Source organism: Terrapene carolina, unplaced genomic scaffold (genome assembly GCF_002925995.2).
Source record: "Terrapene carolina triunguis isolate 2854851 unplaced genomic scaffold, T_m_triunguis-2.0 Scaffold234, whole genome shotgun sequence".
Taxonomy (NCBI): Eukaryota; Metazoa; Chordata; order Testudines; family Emydidae; genus Terrapene; species Terrapene triunguis.
The window spans coordinates 5,175,318-5,197,250 of record NW_020664585.1 but is presented as its reverse complement, the minus strand read 5'-3'; the positions used below and the strand labels follow the sequence as shown (position 1 = coordinate 5,197,250).

The 21,933-nt window shown below is 40.7% G+C and overlaps 1 protein-coding gene across 2 annotated transcripts in view; it reads right to left on the bottom strand.

Moving 5' to 3' along the window:
- The window catches only part of NAA25 (N(alpha)-acetyltransferase 25, NatB auxiliary subunit), a 42,078-nt gene that overhangs the window by 8,657 nt on the left and 11,488 nt on the right, over positions 1-21,933 (bottom strand). For both annotated transcript variants that reach the window (XM_024196247.1, XM_024196248.1), the window contains exons 5-20: positions 21,351-21,425; positions 20,275-20,382; positions 18,739-18,817; positions 17,487-17,598; positions 15,946-16,035; positions 14,962-15,131; positions 13,128-13,240; positions 11,167-11,374; positions 10,545-10,634; positions 8,789-8,969; positions 7,390-7,489; positions 2,380-2,531; positions 1,510-1,635; positions 942-1,185; positions 604-727; positions 154-219 (exon numbers count right to left, since the gene is read on the bottom strand). In XM_024196247.1, the coding sequence (XP_024052015.1) occupies positions 154-219; positions 604-727; positions 942-1,185; positions 1,510-1,635; positions 2,380-2,531; positions 7,390-7,489; positions 8,789-8,969; positions 10,545-10,634; positions 11,167-11,374; positions 13,128-13,240; positions 14,962-15,131; positions 15,946-16,035; positions 17,487-17,598; positions 18,739-18,817; positions 20,275-20,382; positions 21,351-21,425 (2,038 nt within the window). The remainder of the gene's footprint in view (positions 1-153; positions 220-603; positions 728-941; positions 1,186-1,509; positions 1,636-2,379; positions 2,532-7,389; positions 7,490-8,788; positions 8,970-10,544; positions 10,635-11,166; positions 11,375-13,127; positions 13,241-14,961; positions 15,132-15,945; positions 16,036-17,486; positions 17,599-18,738; positions 18,818-20,274; positions 20,383-21,350; positions 21,426-21,933) is intronic.

The following is a 21,933-nucleotide window of genomic DNA, read 5'->3' as shown; positions in this document are numbered from 1 at the left end:
AGTAGATGGCAGTGAAACAATAGGACATAATACCATTCTCAGCCTCCAGCAATTTAAGGATGACATTATCAAAGAAGCCTAAGTGAGTCATTTTAAAATCACTGTTTGAATGTCACCTTGGCTATAAATGTTTATTCCCAAACTATTACTTACCTGTTAATTGTTCTAGTAAAGATTTAAAACTATTCCCTATCCTCTCTTGGATTTCTGTTGAATCTTCTGAAATAAAAAAATGTTACAAATAAATCTTTTTAAAATAATGTTTGTTCTGCTTCAAAATACAAAACAGTTAAAAAAAAACACAAAAATATGCACTGTATGGAATGCTTCAAGTGTGAATGACTGGTACATTAATATAATTGTAAGAAAATTCAGGAAGACAAACACATAAGCACATAAGATTAAATAAAGCTGTGATTTTCTTCATAACCTAAAGTGTCACTCAAATAATCTACACATGGTTGGTTTATCAATTTGTTTCCAACTCATTAATATAATTTATTAACTAAATGCAAAGCCATTTTGAAACTGTATAGATACACCTCCACCCCATGCAACACCCCTCACAAATTGGTTTAACCTCCCTGCAACCCAAACACTTACCTAAGCCATTGGTATCTAGTTCATAAATATCACTAACAAGATAAAACAAGCTAGTCTGGCACTGACAGCTGCCATTACTGAAGAAGCCAGCCATTCGGGTAGGAGGAGGGCCAAGGACAGGATACTAGGCAAGAAGGAAAGAAAAAGAAAGATGTTGCAGCTTTTCCTTAAACAGAAAACAGTGTTGTTCTTTGGCACATCTCAGATTTCAAAAGCTACAAACTCAGGATCAGTTAAGTGAATTTTGCAGCCTGCAGAACGTTACAAGATGCACTGAGTTGCTGTGCTTGCATTCATGGGCATTAAAGATTCTGGGATCACTTTTCCTTAACAGGTACCTGAATTTTCTGCTCAAGAAACTGCTTCCCTGAATCCACTGCCGTTTCCAGTTGTTGAAGCAGAGACCGTATCGTATCAATTTTGGATGAGACACCATTCTCAGCAGTCTTTTCAGAGTTCTTTGGGTGAACAGTATGACTAAGAGTTGGGAGTCCGCTTACTAGCCTTAAAGTTAAAGATCGGATTTGCAACCAGATGGTTTCTTCCTCCAATGACAGTTTCCTATGCTCCTCAGAAATGTCCCTATAGAAAGGCACCAAAGGTTTTTAGACAAATGTTTTATATTCATAACAGTAGCAAGCTTGCATGAACATCCTTTATCCTACTCAGGTGCAAAGCTTTGGAATCCCATGTGGAAAGGTGGAATGACTGGAAATTCAGGGAACGGTATTAATGTGAATAAGTAAGATGAGAGCATTGTTAGAAATTGTAAATGATGCTCCTGTTAAATGTGCACAGTTAGCCAGCCTAGAAAATATTTAAGTGACACTTGGAATTTACCTTGAAATGATTTTCTCCCTAAAACACATTTCTGAAAGACTGACCCCTGCAGGCCTTTGTACTCACCTGTCTTTTGGATCCCAATTAAATAAGACCGTTAGGTCTCTGTTGTCATGCAAATCTTTCCATGGAATATCATCTTCCTCTGGACTCAGACTCATGGACTTTATACTTTCTTCTAAACTGGTTGATCTAGTACATAAATATTAGTATCGTTAAACCAAATGTTTAATAGTTGAGGTGAAAGCCCAACCCACTGATATAGTCTATATTCTCTACAGAGCACATAACTGTTAGCTACCATATATAAAAGTCAAACCTACCTACTAGCGTTAAAGAGATAACGCTGGTGGGGACAGCAAACTAGCAACTAACATGGACTAACTGGAGCTTGTACTGAAGGTAGTAAATGTTATTGGAGGGATTAGAAGTATTGGATAAAGTTTTTATTATAATAAATGAGTCTATGTTGTACTTCAATAGCACATTCCATCAGAGCACCTCAAACATTAAACTTCCCAACATCCCTCTGAGGTACCCTAGTAGTATAACACATTTTACAGATGGGGAAACTAAGGGCTTGTCTACACTTATAATGCTGCAGCAACACAACTACAGTGCAACCCACCTCCCCGAGAAGCGGTAGCTAGGTTAATGGAAGAATTCTTCTGTCCACCTAGCCCTGCCTATGCAGGGACTTAGGTTGGCTTAACTATGCTGCTCAAGGGTGTGGATTTTTCACACACCTGAGTGATGCAGTTAAACCAGCCTAATTTTCTAGTGTAGACCAGGCCTAAGGCTTACCAGGAAAGCTACTCTGATGACTCGTACCAGGTAGACAAGAAGCACCCGTTCAGGAAAGGCTGCCCTTCCCTTGCAGAACCCCTGCCTGGTTTACTGTTTGAGTTACTTTACTTTTGTCTCTGCCATACTTACAGATTTGCTTCAAGTAAGAGGTCTAACAACATCCGTTCAGTGCGGACTTGTGCAAAGTGAAGTGAGGCATTCAGCCTGTTCCTAAAAGCAATGAATTCTGGGATCTTCTCAAATGCACCATACTTGTAGGCTTGAATAATATATTCTGAGGTCTAGGAAGGAACACACATCATCTCTGTATTAGTTGCCATGATAAAGTAAAAACAACTAGAGTCTTAACGGGGTTATAGCCAACTCAAATTTGTGACTGCCATGAATCTGAAGGTGTAGAGTCTAGCAAGCACTTATCACCTGGGAGAAATGTGCAGTTCTGCTTGCCCAAGCCTCCCAGACACAGATAGTGGTGTAAACTTCGCTGCTTTCCTTTAGCAAAAGCAGACTGTACCCTGGGATAGCGTGTCTAGCAAGCTACCGATTTCTTTATTAAATAAATGAGCCAACACTAAGAAACCTCAAGTTGGTGCCACCCCTAAAACTGAAAGGCAACTTTTTTTTGAATTGTGGAAGCTTCCTCTTTTCTTGAGATCTTGTTATGCATGCTATAGAAAGTGGGGGCATCTCGAACAAAATGCAACCATTTCATTGAGAAAATCCATTATAACCAAAATAAATCTACCCCAGATTTTCCTGCGTCTGACTTGGGCATGTGCCATTGTGTGTTACTTTCACATAGGTTTAAAAAATTACTCATGCTACACTTTTGCTTCTCATTTTTATTAGGTTTTGAATACAGCATCACAGGATAACACCATGCGGCGTGTACACATTACATCTCAATACAATCTAAATCCCAAAGGAAACATCAGAATCCATGCATTAGTTTGCCTCCCCTCTCCAACGAAATGCAACAATAAAAACTTTAAACCAAGATTTCAGGCCCATCCAAGTGTTCCCCATGAAGAGATCTATATGAGTAGGGAGCCCAAAACGAGCACTTATTTTGATGTAAATATCAAAATATAAAGACATAGGAAGCAATTCATGCACCAAGACAAGATAGATACTTTACCAGAATTACTCTATCAATGAGAAATTCTGGAAAATCAGAATGAAAACCACAAATGAAAGATTATGGGATGAACTCACACCTGACATACACCGGATCAAGTCACCAGTGTGTGTCTATAATACATGATACCAACGGATTGAACCTGGTCTGAAGAGTTTGAGAGACTGTACTTAACACAGCCAAATGTCACCGTATGTTTGCCAAAAACAGGGAATGTCCGTTTAGCCAGTTCTCTCCCTGTCTTTTTACCAAGCAATTTGGTTATTTGCATAATATGAAAAATATGCCAATATTCAACAACATACCCTCTGATAAACAGCCTTGCAGAATTCATTTCAGGCCGCGGGATTGCGCCATGGGCGCTAATTCAACTGCATCGACGCGGCTTTTAAATCCCCATGGGACACCTCGGTGCTCTGTTTGCCTGCAGTATCTGGAGAAATTAAAGACGGACGGACACAAGAAAATTAAAGAGATTACTTGTGATTCTGCAGATTTAAAGAAGGACTCTCTTGAAAAGGATGAAGTTGCCTTTTTAGTTTTGGTCAAGTACAGCAATACTGCCTCTTTTCCTCCTGGTCTCTCTCAGAACAGGAATATTCAAGACTGTTGAATAGTGCACCCCACAGGATTCCTTAATGTTGGTCACCTTGTCAGGGGTTTAATTCACCTTACCATGGGGCATACATTCAGCAAGCAAGCTGAAAAATGCATTAGTTTAAGATGATCAGTACTGTTCACTAAGAACAACTGCACTTTTATGTGAGATCACTCAATTTAAACCCCAAATGTACTGTTTCAGGCAAAATCCAAAGAACAAAACACTACAGGGCATGTTTAGTGTGTTCTGTATTTGGACAGTATGGTGGAGACACATGTTTTGGTGAAATTTCAAGCCTTCTAAACAAGAATCTAAAAAGCAAGGAACAAGCATCTGGCAGTATCTTAACCCAGCTAAAAAGGTAACTTTTAAAGAACAGTCCTCCTTTAACATTGCAGTTAGATGTTGCTGTGGAACTAGAAGGGGATCCGGGAAGCTGACGTCAGAACTGTTAGTAGGATGAAGAGGCAACCCCCTAACTGAACAGCAGGAGGGAATGAAAACTGCAGGCAGATTTTGAACTAATGACAGTTGAGGTGTGACCTCTATTAGAAGCCCTATTTTTCCATTGTTGACACGACATCGTCCTATTCAAACAAAACTCTGGAAATGAACCTTTGTCTCTTGCAATTTGCAAAACAGACAGGATTTAAAGATAAATACTACAGGCAAGCTGGTAATGCTTACAGTAGTGTAGTTTCCATTAAACAAATCTAAAACTCCTCAGGTCAGACGATAGAGTAAATCAATGCTTGTCTTTCAGAAATCAAGGACGCTACTAGTCAGCCGCCTTTAATGACTTGTCTGGAATGCTGTATCCATGAGAAGAAAAATGACATGTGTAGGTCTTCAAAGCTGTGTCTCCAGACTAATAGTAGGAAGAAGTGGATAGTCCAAATGCATCTTTTTCCACTTTGATTCCAATTCTTTGAGATGAGAGTAAACCAATACACTAATCCAGGTAAGAAGTATTCCACGAATTCTGAAAACTGAACTGACACACCAGATTCTGAATAGCGTGCCTCCTGCCAAGAGTGTCCCAATACCACATGGAATGCGATTCAATAGATCTTTATATGGATATGTGCCCTGAGCTACTGAAAAGGGCAACTGAATCTTCTCCATCCCAAGCATTTTTATAAGTCATACTGATCAGAATAACCTTAGCCTAAATTGGTGCCTAGAGGCAATAATGCAGCCTGATGTTAGTTGAATCTGAGCTGTTTTCCCAATCAATATGATTTCTTGCTGCTTTACAGTCTTTAGTGCGCTCAGTCAAGAGAATTATGTCCATTAGGTGTTTTCTTCAAATCTTTATTTTTCCTTCTTGGCATGTTGCTGTCAAACTTTTTATCAATGAAAGTCACTTTGTCCTGAATTGCAGTCTCTTCCACTGAATTACTTGGAAACAGATCAAACATGGCTTAACAAAAGCAAGAGTAACTTCTCAATGAAACAAAAAGAAAAGCCACTATGTTGATAAATCCAAGACTCATCTATCAAAAAAATTAATGTTTCCATCCAGAATTGTGTTTCAGTATAATGAGTGCACATCCATCACACACAGTCCCAATGATCTTGACAAATAAGTTCAGCAGAGGAAAACAAAAAAAACAGGCAAGTAAAGGATAACAAAAGAGAAAGCTAAGATGTCATCTATCCAGCATGTCTGTTGCACAAGTGGGGTTCTCTGCCCCATTGTCACAAGATCTTTTCCATATCAGTTGCAGCCACATTTTGCAACTAAGATCACCACTTCTATTTCCACCCTTAGAAGACAGTTAAAGCATTACAGAAACCTTACACATTGAAAGAATTTAGCTATTGACAGACCAAGGAGATTCTTCTATGCAATGACTGCATTATATGCATCATACATGCATTTCTACACAGTACAGATAACCCTTACATTTGTATTTGATGTTAGAAGGACAAAGTGAGTTTTAAACCACCCACTGGGAGCCAAGAATTCCTAAATTCTAATCCCAGCTCAGACAATGACTCGAAGTGTGGCAAAGTCAGTCATTTTGTACCTCAGTTTCCTCACATCAGTAAAATGGGGATAATTTTCTATTACCTACCTCTCAGGGATGTTGTGATGATCAATGTTTGTAAAGCATTACCATGTAAGTGCTAGGTATTAAAATTCATTCCGTGGTACAAAATGTACCTCCTGAATTCATCGTGGGGAGCAACACTTATATACAATCATGTAACAACTGTTACAGATTAGAGCAATTTCTTCTATTCCTAATTGCCTAATAAATACTCACCCCAAGACTAAAGAAATGAGCCTAAATATCAGTACTTCTATATCTAGTTATGTTTAAACAAACAAAAACAAAAAACTGACAATGCAATTGTGGAACAACACTGATATTTTTCCTATGGCTACACCAAGATTCTTCCAGGAAATGTATTTCACAAATAAGAGTGTCATGACAATAATAATTAAAATGTGTTAAGAGTCACAAGCAAGCAACTGAATTTTTCGGGAGGCCTAGCCATGTGCAGGCACGTTTTAAGAAGTATCAAATGCTCTTCAGAGAGTTCAGTTGCTCTTTCACCAGCCCCACTCCAAAGAACCCCATTATAGTTGAGAGACTCATCTTTAAATCAGGAAGACTTTCCTGCAAGTCACGCCACCTTTCACTCTGCTGGCGGCAGTTGAAATGCGTTTCCATTAGCACTGCAGAATCCCAAATCCTCATCTTTATTTACTGTTTCAAAGTATTGCAGCTAATTTTTACTTCTGTTCTGCTTTACTGAAGCCAGTTTTCAATCAAGTTAGTTTAATTTTTCCTCTCTTCCTACCCTCACCCTATTCCCTACATAGTTACTGCACTATTATGACAACCTGCACCACTGAGACGAACCATACATAAATTATCCTGCTTCAACCAGTCTACTGCGAGGCTTCCGGACCACCGGTTCATGCCACCAGGATCTTTATCATCAACCTGTGCTGCCACGTAACTTTCCAAAATGCTAAATATGAATTTATGCCATCATGGACCAGTCACTTGCCATGTTATTTTTTATTTATAGTAACACAGGAATCACTATTCTTTAGCCATTAGCTCTAAAATGGCCACCGCAGGACTTTTGAAATAACTGTATAATATATTGGCTTTTAGAAAATGAAAGGTCAAAAGCAGAATTCCAGCAAGCAACGAAGTTTTGTGGTGGAATTATAAACCTTTCTGAACAGAAAACAAAAAGCTGAGGCAAACCTTTACTATAGCCACAACAAGCTGCTATGTTATAGATCCAATTTTTCTATTGTGATCCACCCACAGCAAATCCTGTATAAATCTTTCTATCACACGCATGTTCTTTTCGTAGTAACTTGGACACAACTGCTTTGTTAGGAGTCATGAGAGAAATTAGTGTGACTTACATCTTTCTGGTTGGAGTGGAAAAACCTGAGTGCAAAATTGCAGGATTGGGATGCAGCAGCATATTGACCCAGGGACTCTGCATAGCGTGTCAGAAGGTAACTGAAATATAACACAATAATTTGAATTATACACTATCACACAATGCCCTGAGAAGATGAATTTCATCAAGAGTCTCATTGACCAGAGAATCACAGCACAGCTTCTGTCTTCATATACAATTCTCAAGGGAGTTACAAGGTAATGGGAATTTGACAATGTTCATCTCAATTTTTTTTTTTAAATGTAAAGGTTCCTCTTTATTATTATTAAATTCTAATTTTGCCTAACCACGATCAGCAGGACACAGAGCTCCTCTTTCTATCTGATCCAAGGGGCAAAAGCTTTTTTAAGCTGATATCCACAAAAAAAGCTTCAAGACCCTTCCATGCACTTGTGATCTGTGGGCAAGTCTACATTTAAAATGCACTGGCGCAGCTACACTGCTTTAATGAAGATGCTCTAAGCCTGTTGGCTTAGTTATTCCACCTCCCTGAGAGGCAGTAGCTATGTTGGTGGGAGAACCTCTCTTGCCGACATAGTGGTGGGTGGGTGCGTGTGAAGTCGGTATAATGATGTTGCTCGGGCAATGTAGTTATACCAATATAGGTCTGTAATGTAGACCAGACCTGTGTTTTACCACAGCACAGTCTTGAGATTGCATGACCAGCACTGTATGTCAGAGCTAAGTTTTGCCTCCATACCAGGCATACAAATTCAAAAGGCATTTTCAAAGAAGGAAATCAATAAGTAGGTCCCCTTCACTCAGAGGTACCAAGATTTAAAAGTAACCAATATAAAACCACATAAGAAACAAATGTCAGAACTAGAAATGGATTGAGGGACATTATGGTGGAGCTGAAAAAGATTTGAGGTCTGTGTTTTACATGTAATACTAACTCACATTTACATAAGCACCTTTAATCCCACATGCTATTTTGATAAAGCCTCACAGAAACATGGCTCCCTCTGGGGCTGAAGGCAGAACCTAAGTGGCAAAGCACGCTGCAAAACCATAGGGACAGTAGGGGAAATCTGATTCAAGGGCGCCAGGATAAATCCCCCACCTTATTAAAAACTCCATGGGATCTTCACTGTCCACCAAAAGACAAAATCTTGGTTTTTAAGATCTCATCTAACAGACCTCTCTTCCCCTCCCCAGTGTGAACTGCATGGTACTCATTTTATCCATTTCATAAGGTGGAAGGGCTGAGCTGATCCTACCAGAATGGAGTGATCCTTTTAACAACATATTACTGGTTTGTAATTCTAAAGAAAACTGAAAATAGAACATTTAAAAATTTTGAGCACGGTTAGCAGAGAGCCAGTGTGACCATGTAATTCTGAGTATATACTACCCACCCGATGGTGTCGTGCTGTATGTGCTTAGCATCAAGGCTGGAATAAAGCTCCACAACAGGTTCAAATGCACCAAGCATGCAGTAAATTCGAATGAGCAGCAATTTGAACTGAGCATTAGAAGGACTGTGGGTTAATCCTTCTTCTAATAAAGTCAAGGACTGCCACACGGCCATCTCTTCACCTGGTGATGAGGAGACAAGCACACACAGACATTAGGCATGAACAGGGTATTTAATAGAGAGCAGGGTTTGAAACTGGCACAACAATTACACTGGGTTGAAAAACCTCTCTCATTGCTCCTCAAACACATTTCCCATGCTGCCTGCATGTTACTTTCCTCTCTTAAAGCTACTTTGAATGATACGAATGTCTAAATAAATTGTATTACGCTCAGCACCAAAGCAAGGCATGGAGGTACCTTAAAAATACATTATTACAATTCAATCTGGATGCAACAGGCACCTGCTAGAAGGAGCTAGTTCCAAGTGCCTGGCTCTTCCACTGGGAACACTCTGCTACCATCCACCACAGAGTGCAGACCCCACACACCAGCAGTGTATGACAGTGAGAGAATGACCCTCTGGTAAACGACTCCTGGACCATTTAGGGTTTGTAGACTGTAACCACATCAGAAGATTAAGGGTGCCTTTAAGCACCATGGAGAGGGGGTTAACTGGGTACTCCCTGCCCCCAACAGAGCCAGGAATTTCGGGGCATGTGGCTCCACCTGCCATCCTCCCTGGAGAACCTTGTGGGCTGGAGCTCTCCATGAGATTTCCCAGGGTGAAGGACCAAGCCTTCTCCAGAAAGGAGAGGCAGTAGCTGTCATACCACCAGGGGGTAGGAGGAGCTCCCTAACCCTCAACCACTATGGAGCCAGGACTTTGGGGAGATTTCCGTGGCCAGGGTCCCTCAATCAGTAATATCAAAGGGTGAATACCAAAGCAATGCCAGCAGTCTAATGTCAGGAGAGACTTTTGAATTTCTCTTAAGTGAAAAGGCGGCTGTGCAGAAGGGAGGGGGCAGATTCTCTGCAGAAGGATGCAGAGAGAGGCTGGACTGAGGAAGGATGGGGGGGGGGGTGGAGTCCTAAGCAAGGAGGCAGAGTTCCCAGGATTTTACTGGGACTTAAAAATTTAAATTCTTAAAAAATGTCAGATTTCAAACGAGGTTTGGGTAAGGAAACACCAGCTCAGAAGAGGACAGTTTAAACAGCTGGGGATAGTTTATGCAGAAAAAATCCCAAACCCACAGAACTAACAAGCCACATGCTGACCATTCAGTCACACCCCCACACACTCAGCCCTTCACTTGTAACGTTGTATCCTTGCCCCCAAACTTTGTTTTTTGTTTTTAGATTGTAAGGTCTTTGGGCAGGGACTGTATCTTCCTATAGATCAGAACAGCACTGAGCTAATGTAATACAAATAATCAATAGTAATAGTTCGATACACATCTCTGTTATAGCCTTAAATAACTAACGTCTAAGTTAAGCAATTTAAGCATTGTTTGTAGAATAAGTTTTGGACAAGAAGGGAGTTAAGCCTCAAGGAGATGGACCCTGGCTACGCTCGGAAACAACAGACTAATGCTGAGTGACTCAACAGTGACAGCTTCTGCCCAATAAGTAGCAACTACAACTGAGATTTGAAGGAAGCAAGGTTCAACCCTCCTGTTCAAGGGATGCAGAACACACATGTAGAAACAGAAAATTATTCATATAAGTTTTAAGAAGAAGACGACTGAAGGGACTTACCTGCCTCTAGCCACATATCCAGAAGCAGGTGAACTGCAAGCAGACAGTAATAATCTGAAAACTGCAATTCAGTTTTCAAACAAGATTTCCCTATAGAGGGGAAAAAAAGCGTCACCCCGCATAGTACATGTATTATCAAAATCATTACATTCAATAAACAGGGCCAATCATTTCTCACATAGCTATGTAAATTGAGGTAAATTGGCAGCCTTTCAGCCCACCAGATGACATTTCTAAAAGAACACTGTCAGGTTAATTATTTTTGAAATCCCAAGTTTCCTTACATCTGTTACTAATGTCAGATTATAAAAAGTGAACGAATTGTCAATGTGTTGCATTTCCTCATTTATGCTTTTTGCAGTTCCCCCAAAGTGGACAGGGAACGGATCCATTTCACTTTTGTTTCTAGTGAGTTTCACTTCCAGGCTCTTCTATACTAACTAAGTACTGCAGGGTCTGGGGTTACAGATTGTTTAAAGCAACCAGGTACAAATACAACTACTACTTTCTTTCTGGTAAAATTGAAAAATGTTACAAAAAGTGACAAGTTTTTGGAAATTTGGCCCATAAGAAAGTCTAAATATGTATTAACTGCAATGCACTAGTTTCAAGATTTTCTTACCAAACTCCAATCCATGCTGGTATCTTAACATTAACTCCCGGACTACACTCAGCTTTTGTTTTTTGTCAATGGTGTGATAGAGACCAAGCAATCTTGTTAGCTGAACCACACACAAGTGTTGTTGCAAAGCTTTGATGTCAGCTGGTAGTGCAAGTTTACCCTCTGCTGGTGCTGACAAAGGAATGATTCCCAGCAACTGACTGATGAACTGGAAAGGAAACACAAGTGTTAAATTTTGCAATGCACTTAGTCACCTCAAGAAAACAGCAAGTCTTATATCCATGTTCAGAAACTGGGACAAAATGAGATTATGGAGGTGATGGTACCAACTCCATAATTAAAGCGGCACTGAAATTTGAAGTTAGAGGGCTCACTCCTCAAGACGGTACATATTTGGATTCTGAGCTTAAGAATGTAGGAAGTACCAAAAAAGTCAATGGGATTACACACAGGCTTAAAGTTAACTATGTCTTCAAGTGCTTTGCTGGATTGTGGCCAGAATGCTCCACGCCTTGCTAACTTCGAGCCCCAAGTAGAAATTAAATTCTATTGTTATTTATTAAAAATCACATTTATCAGTACCAACCATACAACTCTTTCCAAGGAATTAACTCTCTCAAGACAGGGTAAGTTAGAATTAAACCTGTTCAGTACTTTAGGAATTAAAATGAGTCATTTTTAAAATTACACTTGCAATGTTACCATCATTTTCTCCTAGCTAAAAATGGCTTTAACACCACAATGATTATACCTGCTCTGAACAAGTTAGATAACATGGGGCTTAAAGTGTTGGCAGCAGTTTGTCTATAGTAGGGCTCCCAACATTACCACCATTGGGGGAGCTGAGCCGATGTTAGCAACAGAGGGATCCCTAATATGGACAATGCCCGTATGTAGTTTACATAGATTTTGTTAACAGCCTTTGACTGATCCAGGACTTTTTATCTAACTCCCATCCCCGAGAAATATACCACAATGGCTTAGAAGAACAAGGGGGTGAGTGGCAGGATTCCCAGAGGCTGAAGCCATCTATCAAGCTGCTCATGACTCTGCTGAAATCCTCTCTCAATTTAAGTTTAAATAAGGTAGGGGTCAGAAAGATTCTGGAAGAAATACAAATAGTGTCTCAGACATCTCTCTCAATTGATGCTGACGTGTCCATTCTGTCACTTAGATCTGCTACAGTGTCATTACTTAGTCCCCTAACTGTTCCTGGTGCTTGGCACAGATTAAGAGAAAGATCTTCCCAGAGAGTATTTACAATGAGACACAGAGCATGAACAAGGACAGACAAGGGGAGAAGGAAAGAAGGATAACGTTTAACACAATAGTAACACAAGTCCTATTATCGAACAAGCCAATCTTATTCATTCTGATATTTTAGACAGAAACTAAAGTTCATTCTATGGAGGTTTATCTTCCCTTGACGCTCATGTTTAACTCACATGGCTTCAATGGTAGCTGTGCATGTTTATACAGGGAGAATAAACCTCTTTATGGTGATAGATATTTTGGGCTCTACTGTATATCTCAGACTGTGACAACTTGAACAAGAGTGAGGAGAGGTTATGCCACTAAAATCAACAGAAGTGATGGGACACCACAGAACTGCAAGAAGAAGGCTCAGTCCTACAAATAGTTACTGAATTACTCCATGCATGCTCTATGCCTGCAGGAACAGAGAGAGAGAGAGAGAGTGAGTGTGTGTAGTTATTCAGAACTTTGGCATTTTTGCTTTTTAAGAAACACTATTTTTTCTGGTTAGAGCAGAATTTTGAATAAAATTGACCAGTTCTACATTATCAACAATTTGTTTTTCTAAAAAACTGATTCCCTCCCTCCCTGAAAGGGAGTTTCCTTTTGATATCACCACTGTCAAAAGCTGCATTCAGCTAACAGCTGGTGCACTCAGCAGTCTCCAGCACCCCTCCCTTTACTTCACCCAATGCTATTGTTCTTACCTTTGTACACTGGCTAGATGGGAGGAGGTCCACAAATACCTTCAGATCAGTGAAACAGCAGGGTTTGTCCCCAAACTTTTTGAAGTATTGGAACATTAGTTCTTCTGGGTCACCTAACAAAGAAACTCAGTTATAAAGAAGCCAGTTCAATTTTTTTTTAAAAAAAAATGCTCACTTAGAAGCAAAGTCAATAATATAACGAGGCTTGGAAGGATTAGATTTTTATTGGTAAATTTTGGTGAGCATCAGTTTCACCATACATACACACACACACACACACTGAAGAAAAAAATATTTCCATTGATAACAAAAATTTGCAATTAGGCAAAGTAAGAAAAAAGCTGCTTGAGAACATATTAGACCAGGGGTTCTCAACCTTTTTCTTTCTGAGGCTTCCCCAACATGCTATAAAAACTCAAAAGCCCACCTGTGCCACAACAACTGTTTTTCTGCATATAAAAGGCAGGGCCAGTATTAGGGGATAGCAAGCAGGGGAACTGCCTGGGGCCCCAAACCACAGGTTGTCCTGTGAAGTTAAGTTGCTCAGTCTTTTGCTTCAGCCCTGGGTGGGGGGGGCTTGGAACTCCAGGCTTGGAACTCCAGCCCTGGGTGGGGGGGGCTTGGAACTCCATGCAATGGGGCTTCGGCTTTCTGCCCTGGGCCACAGCAAGTCTAATGCCAGCCCTGCTTGGCAGACCCCCTGAAACCTCCTTTTTAAACCATGATTTGAGGACTTCAATGGCTCAGACACAGGTTTGATACAGGAGTGGGTGGGTGAGATTCTGTGGCCTGCGTTGTGCAGGAGGTCAGACTAGATGATCATAATGGTCGCTTCTGACCTTAAAGTCTATGATTCTATGCTTGCGGCGCCCGCAGTGGGCTCCGGACCCCCGGTTGAGAACCACTGTATTAGACGCTCATTAAATAATGACTGTCTGATCCTCCCACCCATAATTTCCAGGACTTGTGAAAATTTAAACAAATGAAAATAGAAAAAAATGCTTAAAAACAGATATTCTCTGTCAAAATTATTTAAAGAAAAAGCAGAGTTCTGCCAAGCCTAAATATAACTATGAGGAATTTTCAGTCCTGCAAATGAACAAATTCATAGCAGTTTCTTATGTTCAAAGTTAAACAGTGATTTATAAATCATGATAGTTTCATTTCAGATCTTACAGTCAATCACAAAGCTTAACCCATCTGATAAAGAATGAGAGAGGGGAAAAAGAAAACCAGGAGAATATTTCAAGCTACCCACGCACAATTTATCTGATGATATTTATTTTCCTGCATCTAAATGCAAAATGAGTTAATTTAAATAGGGTCTGCAGAAACCCTGCTAATATTAAACCACATTCTCTTCCTTACTCCACTCCCCAAAGTGTTTTTTTTTTAAACTCATGAAACCCCCAATAAGTGCATTTAACAAGCATTATTGTTCTCATTTACAAGACTGCCAAAGAGCCCAAAGAAATATCAGCAGGTGATTACACTAAGGATGACAAAGGGAGAGGATTTTCAAAATTATTAAGGGATTTATCAAAGAACAACTCCCACTGAAAGTCACTGGGTTTGTGCTCCTAAACTGATTAGGTGCCTTTGAAATCTCCCCCAAAGACCTAGTTTTAAAAGGTCTAAAACACTCTAGAATTGTTATCGGAATAATATTTGACCTTCTATAACACCTTTCATCTGAAGATGCTTTATGCATGCAATCCCTGCACACACTTTACATCAGGCACTACTAAATTGAGGATCCCAGTACAAAGAGCTTGTTCTAGGTTGGTGTTCTTTCCCTTAAGGTTTAATTTATCATCCAATTAGTGGCTCTTACCTAGTTTATATTCATCCTTACAACCCCTGTGTCGCAAACGTCTAATCAGCTCCAGTTCGGCTAGGTAGGGTCCCCGAAGTGGCCGAGAGCTCTTAGCTTCTTCTGTTATCCTCTCCTCTATAAATTTCACAGCTTGCTCTGTAGAATAATGCACTTCTCCTTCCAGAGAGCTGTGCAGTTAAAGATATGAGTATTGATTTCAAGTATTCTTATATCATTCCCATTTCTGAGGCACTGGTAGTAAGTGGTAAGCATGCCTTAACATCACTCCCTCAAAGCAATTAGGTTCGACTGACTCTCTGACCCAGACTCTGTGAAGGGAGCAGGTTAAGGAAGCTCTAGTAAAGTCAAAACTAGCATTATATGCATGCCTCCAGAGGGGGTCAGTGCCCTCTTGGAACAGGGACCAGCTTCTGCAGCTAAGTAGCTCAGGCACATTATGTGCCAGCAGCCATGATAATTCTTGAGATAGAGAGCTCTACATTAGCATGCATTTACACTAGCTATTTACCGATATTGGATACACTAAAGCAAGGATGGGAAACTGGCGGCTTGGGGTCCGCATCTGGCCTGCCAAATTGTTCTATTTTTCCCACCGCAGCCCAGATTGGGTAGGCAACCTGGCAGTCCCAGGGTCAGGACAGAGACAGGGCATCAGATTGCAGGGGGAGGGTCCTGCCTACTCATGTGTTACGTGACACTGTGGCAAGAGCCAAGGTGCCGGAGCAGGGAGCCGAGCTCAACTCTGAAGGACAGGAGCTGTTGCCACAAGGTAAGCTCACTCCCAACACTCCCTTCGGGGACAGGACCCAACCTCCAAGTCTCAAACCCCAGCCCATCAATGGTTTTAGTGGGTTTTGTGGCCCTCCACTACCTTAAAATTGCCCATCCCTTCATTAAAGTAAAACTATCAAGGGACAAACTAGGATTTTGACATCTACTGTATGAAGAGGAAAAAACCCACAGGGATAGTAGTTGACTTACTGCTCTCCTTCTGCTGGAGGAGTCCAGGATTTGTCAATGAGTTGAAAGACTGAATCAAAGTAAATTATATAGAACTGCCAATCATCCGAGCTAAAAAACAGGCAAGGAGCAAAATTAAGGAAAGTGCAAATAATGTTACTCATACATGCAAGTCTAGTCCTTTATAAAAACATTGTTAGATCTTGCAAGTCACAGAACAATTAAAACACATAGGGAAAAAACGCACCAAGAACCATTTCCACTAGAAAATTTCCCATCTTAAAGGGGCACTGTTAAGCAGAGGTTTCTAAAACCAACATATTTCAAGAAACTCAAGTCCAGATTTATATTTGAAGTTCTTTTACAATTTTTTAAAAGGGATTTTGGCTCCCATTAACATTTATAAAGGCCTTTCCAACAAGGGAATGAGCAGGTTCAAGAGTAGCACCACCAAATTGCTAATGTAGGAGCTGGGAAATGCATCTGACCATCAACAAACAAGTGAAACTGACTATATACAAAGTGCTACAGAATGCACGAAGTAAACTGAAAACTTTTCTCTCTATATCTAATGTTTCAATTGTAGTAACCTTAGCTGTTGTCATTCCCTCCAGTCCTCCCCCTGCCCCCCCCCAAGACTCTAGGCTTTAAAAATCTCCCCAGGATTTCCACTATAGTTACGTTCAACCTTTTGTTAAAGAACAGTTTTTCTAAGTAAGATGTTTTTGATCTCTTGGATGGCAGCTTCAGACAGGATTCACTATAATCCCATTAACTGTGTCCTAGTCCTTACAACAAACCCTCATGACTGTCTCAGAGGCAGATCTGATCATCCTGATTTGCTCTGTTCTGATGCATCTGCTGCTTTGAACGTGTCAGTGTATTTCCTAGGGCAAATCTACACTGCTGTGCTACATGAGCACAGCTGCACCGATGCAGCTACACTACCGTAGGGCATCTGGTGAACCGACGCTATGCCGACGGGAGAGCACTCTCCCGTCAGCATAATTACTCCGCCTCTGCGAGAGGCGGAAGCTGTGTGGGTGGGAGAGAGTCTCCTACCGATACAGCACGGTATAGACACCGCTTTAAGTCGATGTAACTTATGTCGCTCAAGGGGTGTCGTTTTCACACCCCTGAGTGACAAGTTACATTGACTTAAGTGGTAGTGTAAATCAGCCACCAGAAGGAAGCCTGGCAGATTAAGAGAACTAGATTGTAGGAAATAGTTGTAGGAAATGAAATTCAAGTACAAGTTTGCATTTTTTCTGAAAATTAGAATGTTGGATAGCAAGGTATGGCCCTCTGGAAATAGAGAATGAAACTAGTTTATTTCAGGAAAGCACACGTTGCACAACTCATTTGTTCACTGTGACAGTTAGCGGAGCTTCCATGTGAACGAATGATAATTTGCAGTCTTAGCAGCTTTCATCAGAGGATCTCCAACACTTTTCAAGCATTCAGTCTCAAACCTGGAGAGACAAGCAGCTGGGGTGCTGTGGTGACATGACTTGTCCAAGGTCACAGAGTGAGTCAGTAGCATAGATGTGAACACAACTTACTTTTTCTGTAGCAACCTCCTGGACAGTGCGTTGCATTCTGGCCACTTGCACAGCTTCTTATACATCGCCATACACTTATTCTCTCGACTCTGGAGCTCACTAGTCAACTTCTCTAAATCAGAAACAGTTGTGAATTTATTTCCTCAATCATTTTTCTTTAACAACTTTCAGAACAAAGTATCTTATTCTACACAGGATGCAAGAGAGAAAACACATTCTTCTCCAAGACTGGAGGGCCAGGACTGAAGTCCAGGATCAATGCCAAAAAGCACTGCTAAACCAAGAGGTCAGTAACAGCTTTAAGGTCCTAATTCTTGCAGGTCAATGGTGCTAGAAATGAGTGCTTTGTTATTGAAAAGCTGGGAGTCCTAACATTTCATTATTTTTAAGACCTGGTACCTCAACTTACTGGGGCACCTGGCATTGGCCACTGTCGGTAGACAGGATACTGGACTAGATGGATCTTTGGTCTGACCCGGTACGGCTGTTCTTATGTTCTGCATCAGCACTAGAAACTCTTTGCTGGATCAGCACCTATTTTCCAACTGAGGAAAGTGCTGAACCTGCGATTAGAAAGAAAACATTTTATGCCTAATTATTGGTCAACATATGACATAAGGAGGGACAGAAACTCTATTAAAACAATCGTCTCAATAACACATCACTACCCTCCTTTTTCTGTTAGAAGTATGGCTCAGAAGCTGCTGGACCCGGGGGCAAAACCTTCCCTTGAAAAGTACACAGGACTCTGTGCAGAACTGTAGAGTCTGACTGGAACCTTGATATTCTGGCTGCTCTTAAGCGACAAATTCACTTTTGTGGTAGAAAAATAAAGCTCTAAATCATCCAGGAGGAAGGGGCATAATGCCATCCCTAGCGGCACTGGTAGTTGTGAGCTGACATGATGGGATTTTGTGGGTTCAGTTATGTTAATCTGATAATTGCCCTTTGTACAACATGCTGCTACTTTAACACAGCAAATGGAATTGATGCTGCAAACACTCCTGCGTGCAGTAATACCACAAGCAGTCTGATGAAACCAGTAAGAAAATCTGCAGAATTGGGCTCAAGGTGTGTTACTGGTATGAGTTAAGTTAATTTACAGCTATCTTTAAACGAGTACACGTGCAGATCAATTAAATCCACATAATACAAGTTCCCAGCAAAAGACCTGGGGCAAAAGCAAGAATACCGTCAAACCTCCACACAGCTGGGGTTGTTAATTGACCGAAAGCGTTGAAAGATAAGTTACCTCCTAGTTTTCCTCTAACAACATCCAAGGCTTCCTGATACTTCTCCAAACGTTCCAGTATCATGTAGTAAAGTTCAACCTTAGAAGAAAGATTTGTACACACTGACATTTGGAAGTAAAACAAGTGAAAAGGGTCTGGAAATAAAAACAGTTTGTGCTTCTGTCATTAGGAAGAGGAGAAAGTCAACGCTGTCTGTAAAACTGTCTAACAGCCACCAGAAAGGAAAATTCAAGAATTTAATTTAACGCCCTCTAATCCCAAAGGATCCCTTGGGCTTTACAAACACTACAAAGAAATCACTTCATCTAGCAATGAACTCTTCACAATTTTACACCACCTACAACCTCTGCCCTCACTTCCTTCCAACACCCTTTCATTCCTTATGCTCCTCTATATCCTCTCTCCACACTGCTCCCTTTGTCTTCCTGCTCTCGCTCCCTGCTTCACACCTTATTTCATGCAGCAGTCTCCTACTTTCTGTACACCAACCACCTTCTCCTTTCTCAGTTTCTCTTCTCAAAACTCCCTTTGGCCATGGGGCCCCTGTGCTTATAAATGCATTGCTGAGATTCCCCCTCCCCCTCTTTGCAGCTACATTGCTGTCCTGTTCAACTAAATTCCAGTTTTCAGTTCTGATTTTTACTCACTTTCATCGTGTTATTGGTTACTTTTGCACCTTGTGACTTCCCAGAAAATTGTTATATAGGTTCACTTGACTACAGAAGTCTGTTTAATTAGCAATGAAAATCCATTTTTTAAACAAATGTGAATATCAACATTTCTTTTGTCTCCCATGTTTTCGCACTGTGTGTAACCACATAAGAAAAGCTGCTGACCATACTGCTTTGTTTGACCAAGAGGAGAAGCCCAGAGAGCACGGACTGGATGTGTCCCAGCGGAAAAAGTGAACAGGACATGTATTTCACTGACAGTCCCTTTGAAAGAATCTGACCAGTCTATGCTTTCTCAAAGTCAGCTTTGGAAGTTACTATTGCAATTGTCTCAACAGCTACTGTTTTTGGTTTAAACTGAAAACTAGAATCCCTGGCTGCAATGTATTTGTATTAAGTTTGTGTGTTCTTCTGAGACAGAGAACTTGTTTTCTATCTTAGGGGTTCTTAAACATCCATAGAGTGGGTCACACTTGTCTCACGGACCATGTTCTCTCTAGTCATGTCTGCATAGGCCCCCTTCCTTCACACTAGCAATCATATAACATCCCTGTGGCAACCACAGCAATTCCTTCCCTTGAACAGGAATATTAGGAGAATAATATTTGGAGCTGTTTTTATTGAGAGTTACCAGCTGGAAATGGAGAGCCAGCATTGACCAGCCGGCTCCCCCTGGATCACCAGCAAGCCTTCTACTTTGTGTACTTAATAATAAAAAAGATTACAGAGCACTATAATGGGAACCAGACTCAGTATTAGGTATGCTATACAAAGTAATTAAGCTACATTGTTAGCACAACGTAAAGCTCATACAATGTATTAACGATGCTCACATCAAGTAGAAAACACATTTGCAAAACTTACTTCAGCCTCAGCTTCAATCTTATCCTCCTTCACCATTTTTTCCACCATTCTTTCAGCTAGGGGCAAAAACATTGTTTTGGAGAGATTTTCATCTTGTGCTGAAATAGACTAGGGGAGAGAGAAGAATTACTGTAGCAATTTAACAGCCTTTCCTATTGTCCAACTCAAAATTAATTTTTTCATCAGGCGGGAAACATGACACGCATCAACCCACGAAATACCCGTCAGGGCTACCATCAGCTACATGCATGGACACAGAGTTTTGTAAAACATGCTGCTGGGGAAGCAACTGATGGTACAATGAAGTGCTCACTCTTCACAACTTGAGTCTCAGAACAACATAACAGACAACGTGTTAGCAATAAAAATACAAGTCACTTACTGAATTCACTTCTTCTACAATCAAATTATTTCAAAGCATACAATTATTATTTCCATGTTTATTTTTTGCCTGACTAAGGCTAAATCTATACTAGCATTTCTGTCTTCAGGGGTGTGAACCTCCTCCCTCCTGACTGAAATACATTTCACTGACAAAGTGCCGGTGTGGACAGTGCTATGTCGGTGGGAGTCACTCTCCCGCCAACATAGCTACTGCTGCTCGTTGGGGGTGGTTTAATTATGCTGACGGGACAGCTCTCTCCTGTTGGCACTGAGCAGCTACACGGGAGACTTTACAGTCGCGCAGTTGCAACAGTACTGCTGTAAGTCCATAGCACAGACATACCCTAAAGGAGGTCTGTCAGGAAGTTTGATTAACGCTCAAGTCTGTTATCTGTGCCAGTGCAAAATAGCATATTTTGATTTTTACTGTTGTAGGATTCTTGACGTCTAAGAGACGAGCAATACCAGGTAAGTTTCTGGACCAGACAGAAAATATAGATTTGAGGAGGGCTCGGTGTTTATACTGACTTTATACAGAAATAGTAGCACCCTACAATGCTAGCAGGCAGCCAGCCAGCTTATTTGAGAAAGCTACTGGGTATTTTTCATAATGTGAAAACACCCATAACATCTCAACGTTAACATTACAGCCACTGTTAAAGTCTTTAATTCAATCAAAATGCTGTATTCACCTGCATAATTAGGCTCATCACAGACCAAAAGTAGTAAGGGTTTTTGGGGACAATCTTATAAAGTGCCATTCCAGCCTGAAAAATAGAAGACATGTATCCATCATTTCAAAAATGCTTCAATTAATAAGGTGCATTATAGAAAGTGAAAGAGTGATAACAGTGACAAACAATTCCTGAGGATTAGCGACCAGATAAGAATTTATTAACCCCAACTGGATATACTCCCTAGGAAACACCCTCCACCGAGATCTATACTGGTAGTGACGCAGTTTCTCTCCCTGCATCTGCTGCTACTTTTTAAAGTGTATTATAGCTTCAGCTGGCCTGGAAAGGCATTTCTAGAAGAGTGATTATTTGAAGAGTCTATAGCTTTAGCTACAGGGTGCACGCGTGCGTACACACACTACCTACTTCTGCAGATTAAGGGAAGGTTTCAGCTCTGGTCTCCATTTTTGCACATGTTCAATTGTATACAGACAACCAAGCCCACGCTTTGCAAATGTAAACACCTGCACTTGAACATTTTTAACTTGCACATGCATGTGTTCGGATTTTGAAGGCATGTGGCACAAGAGACAGCTAA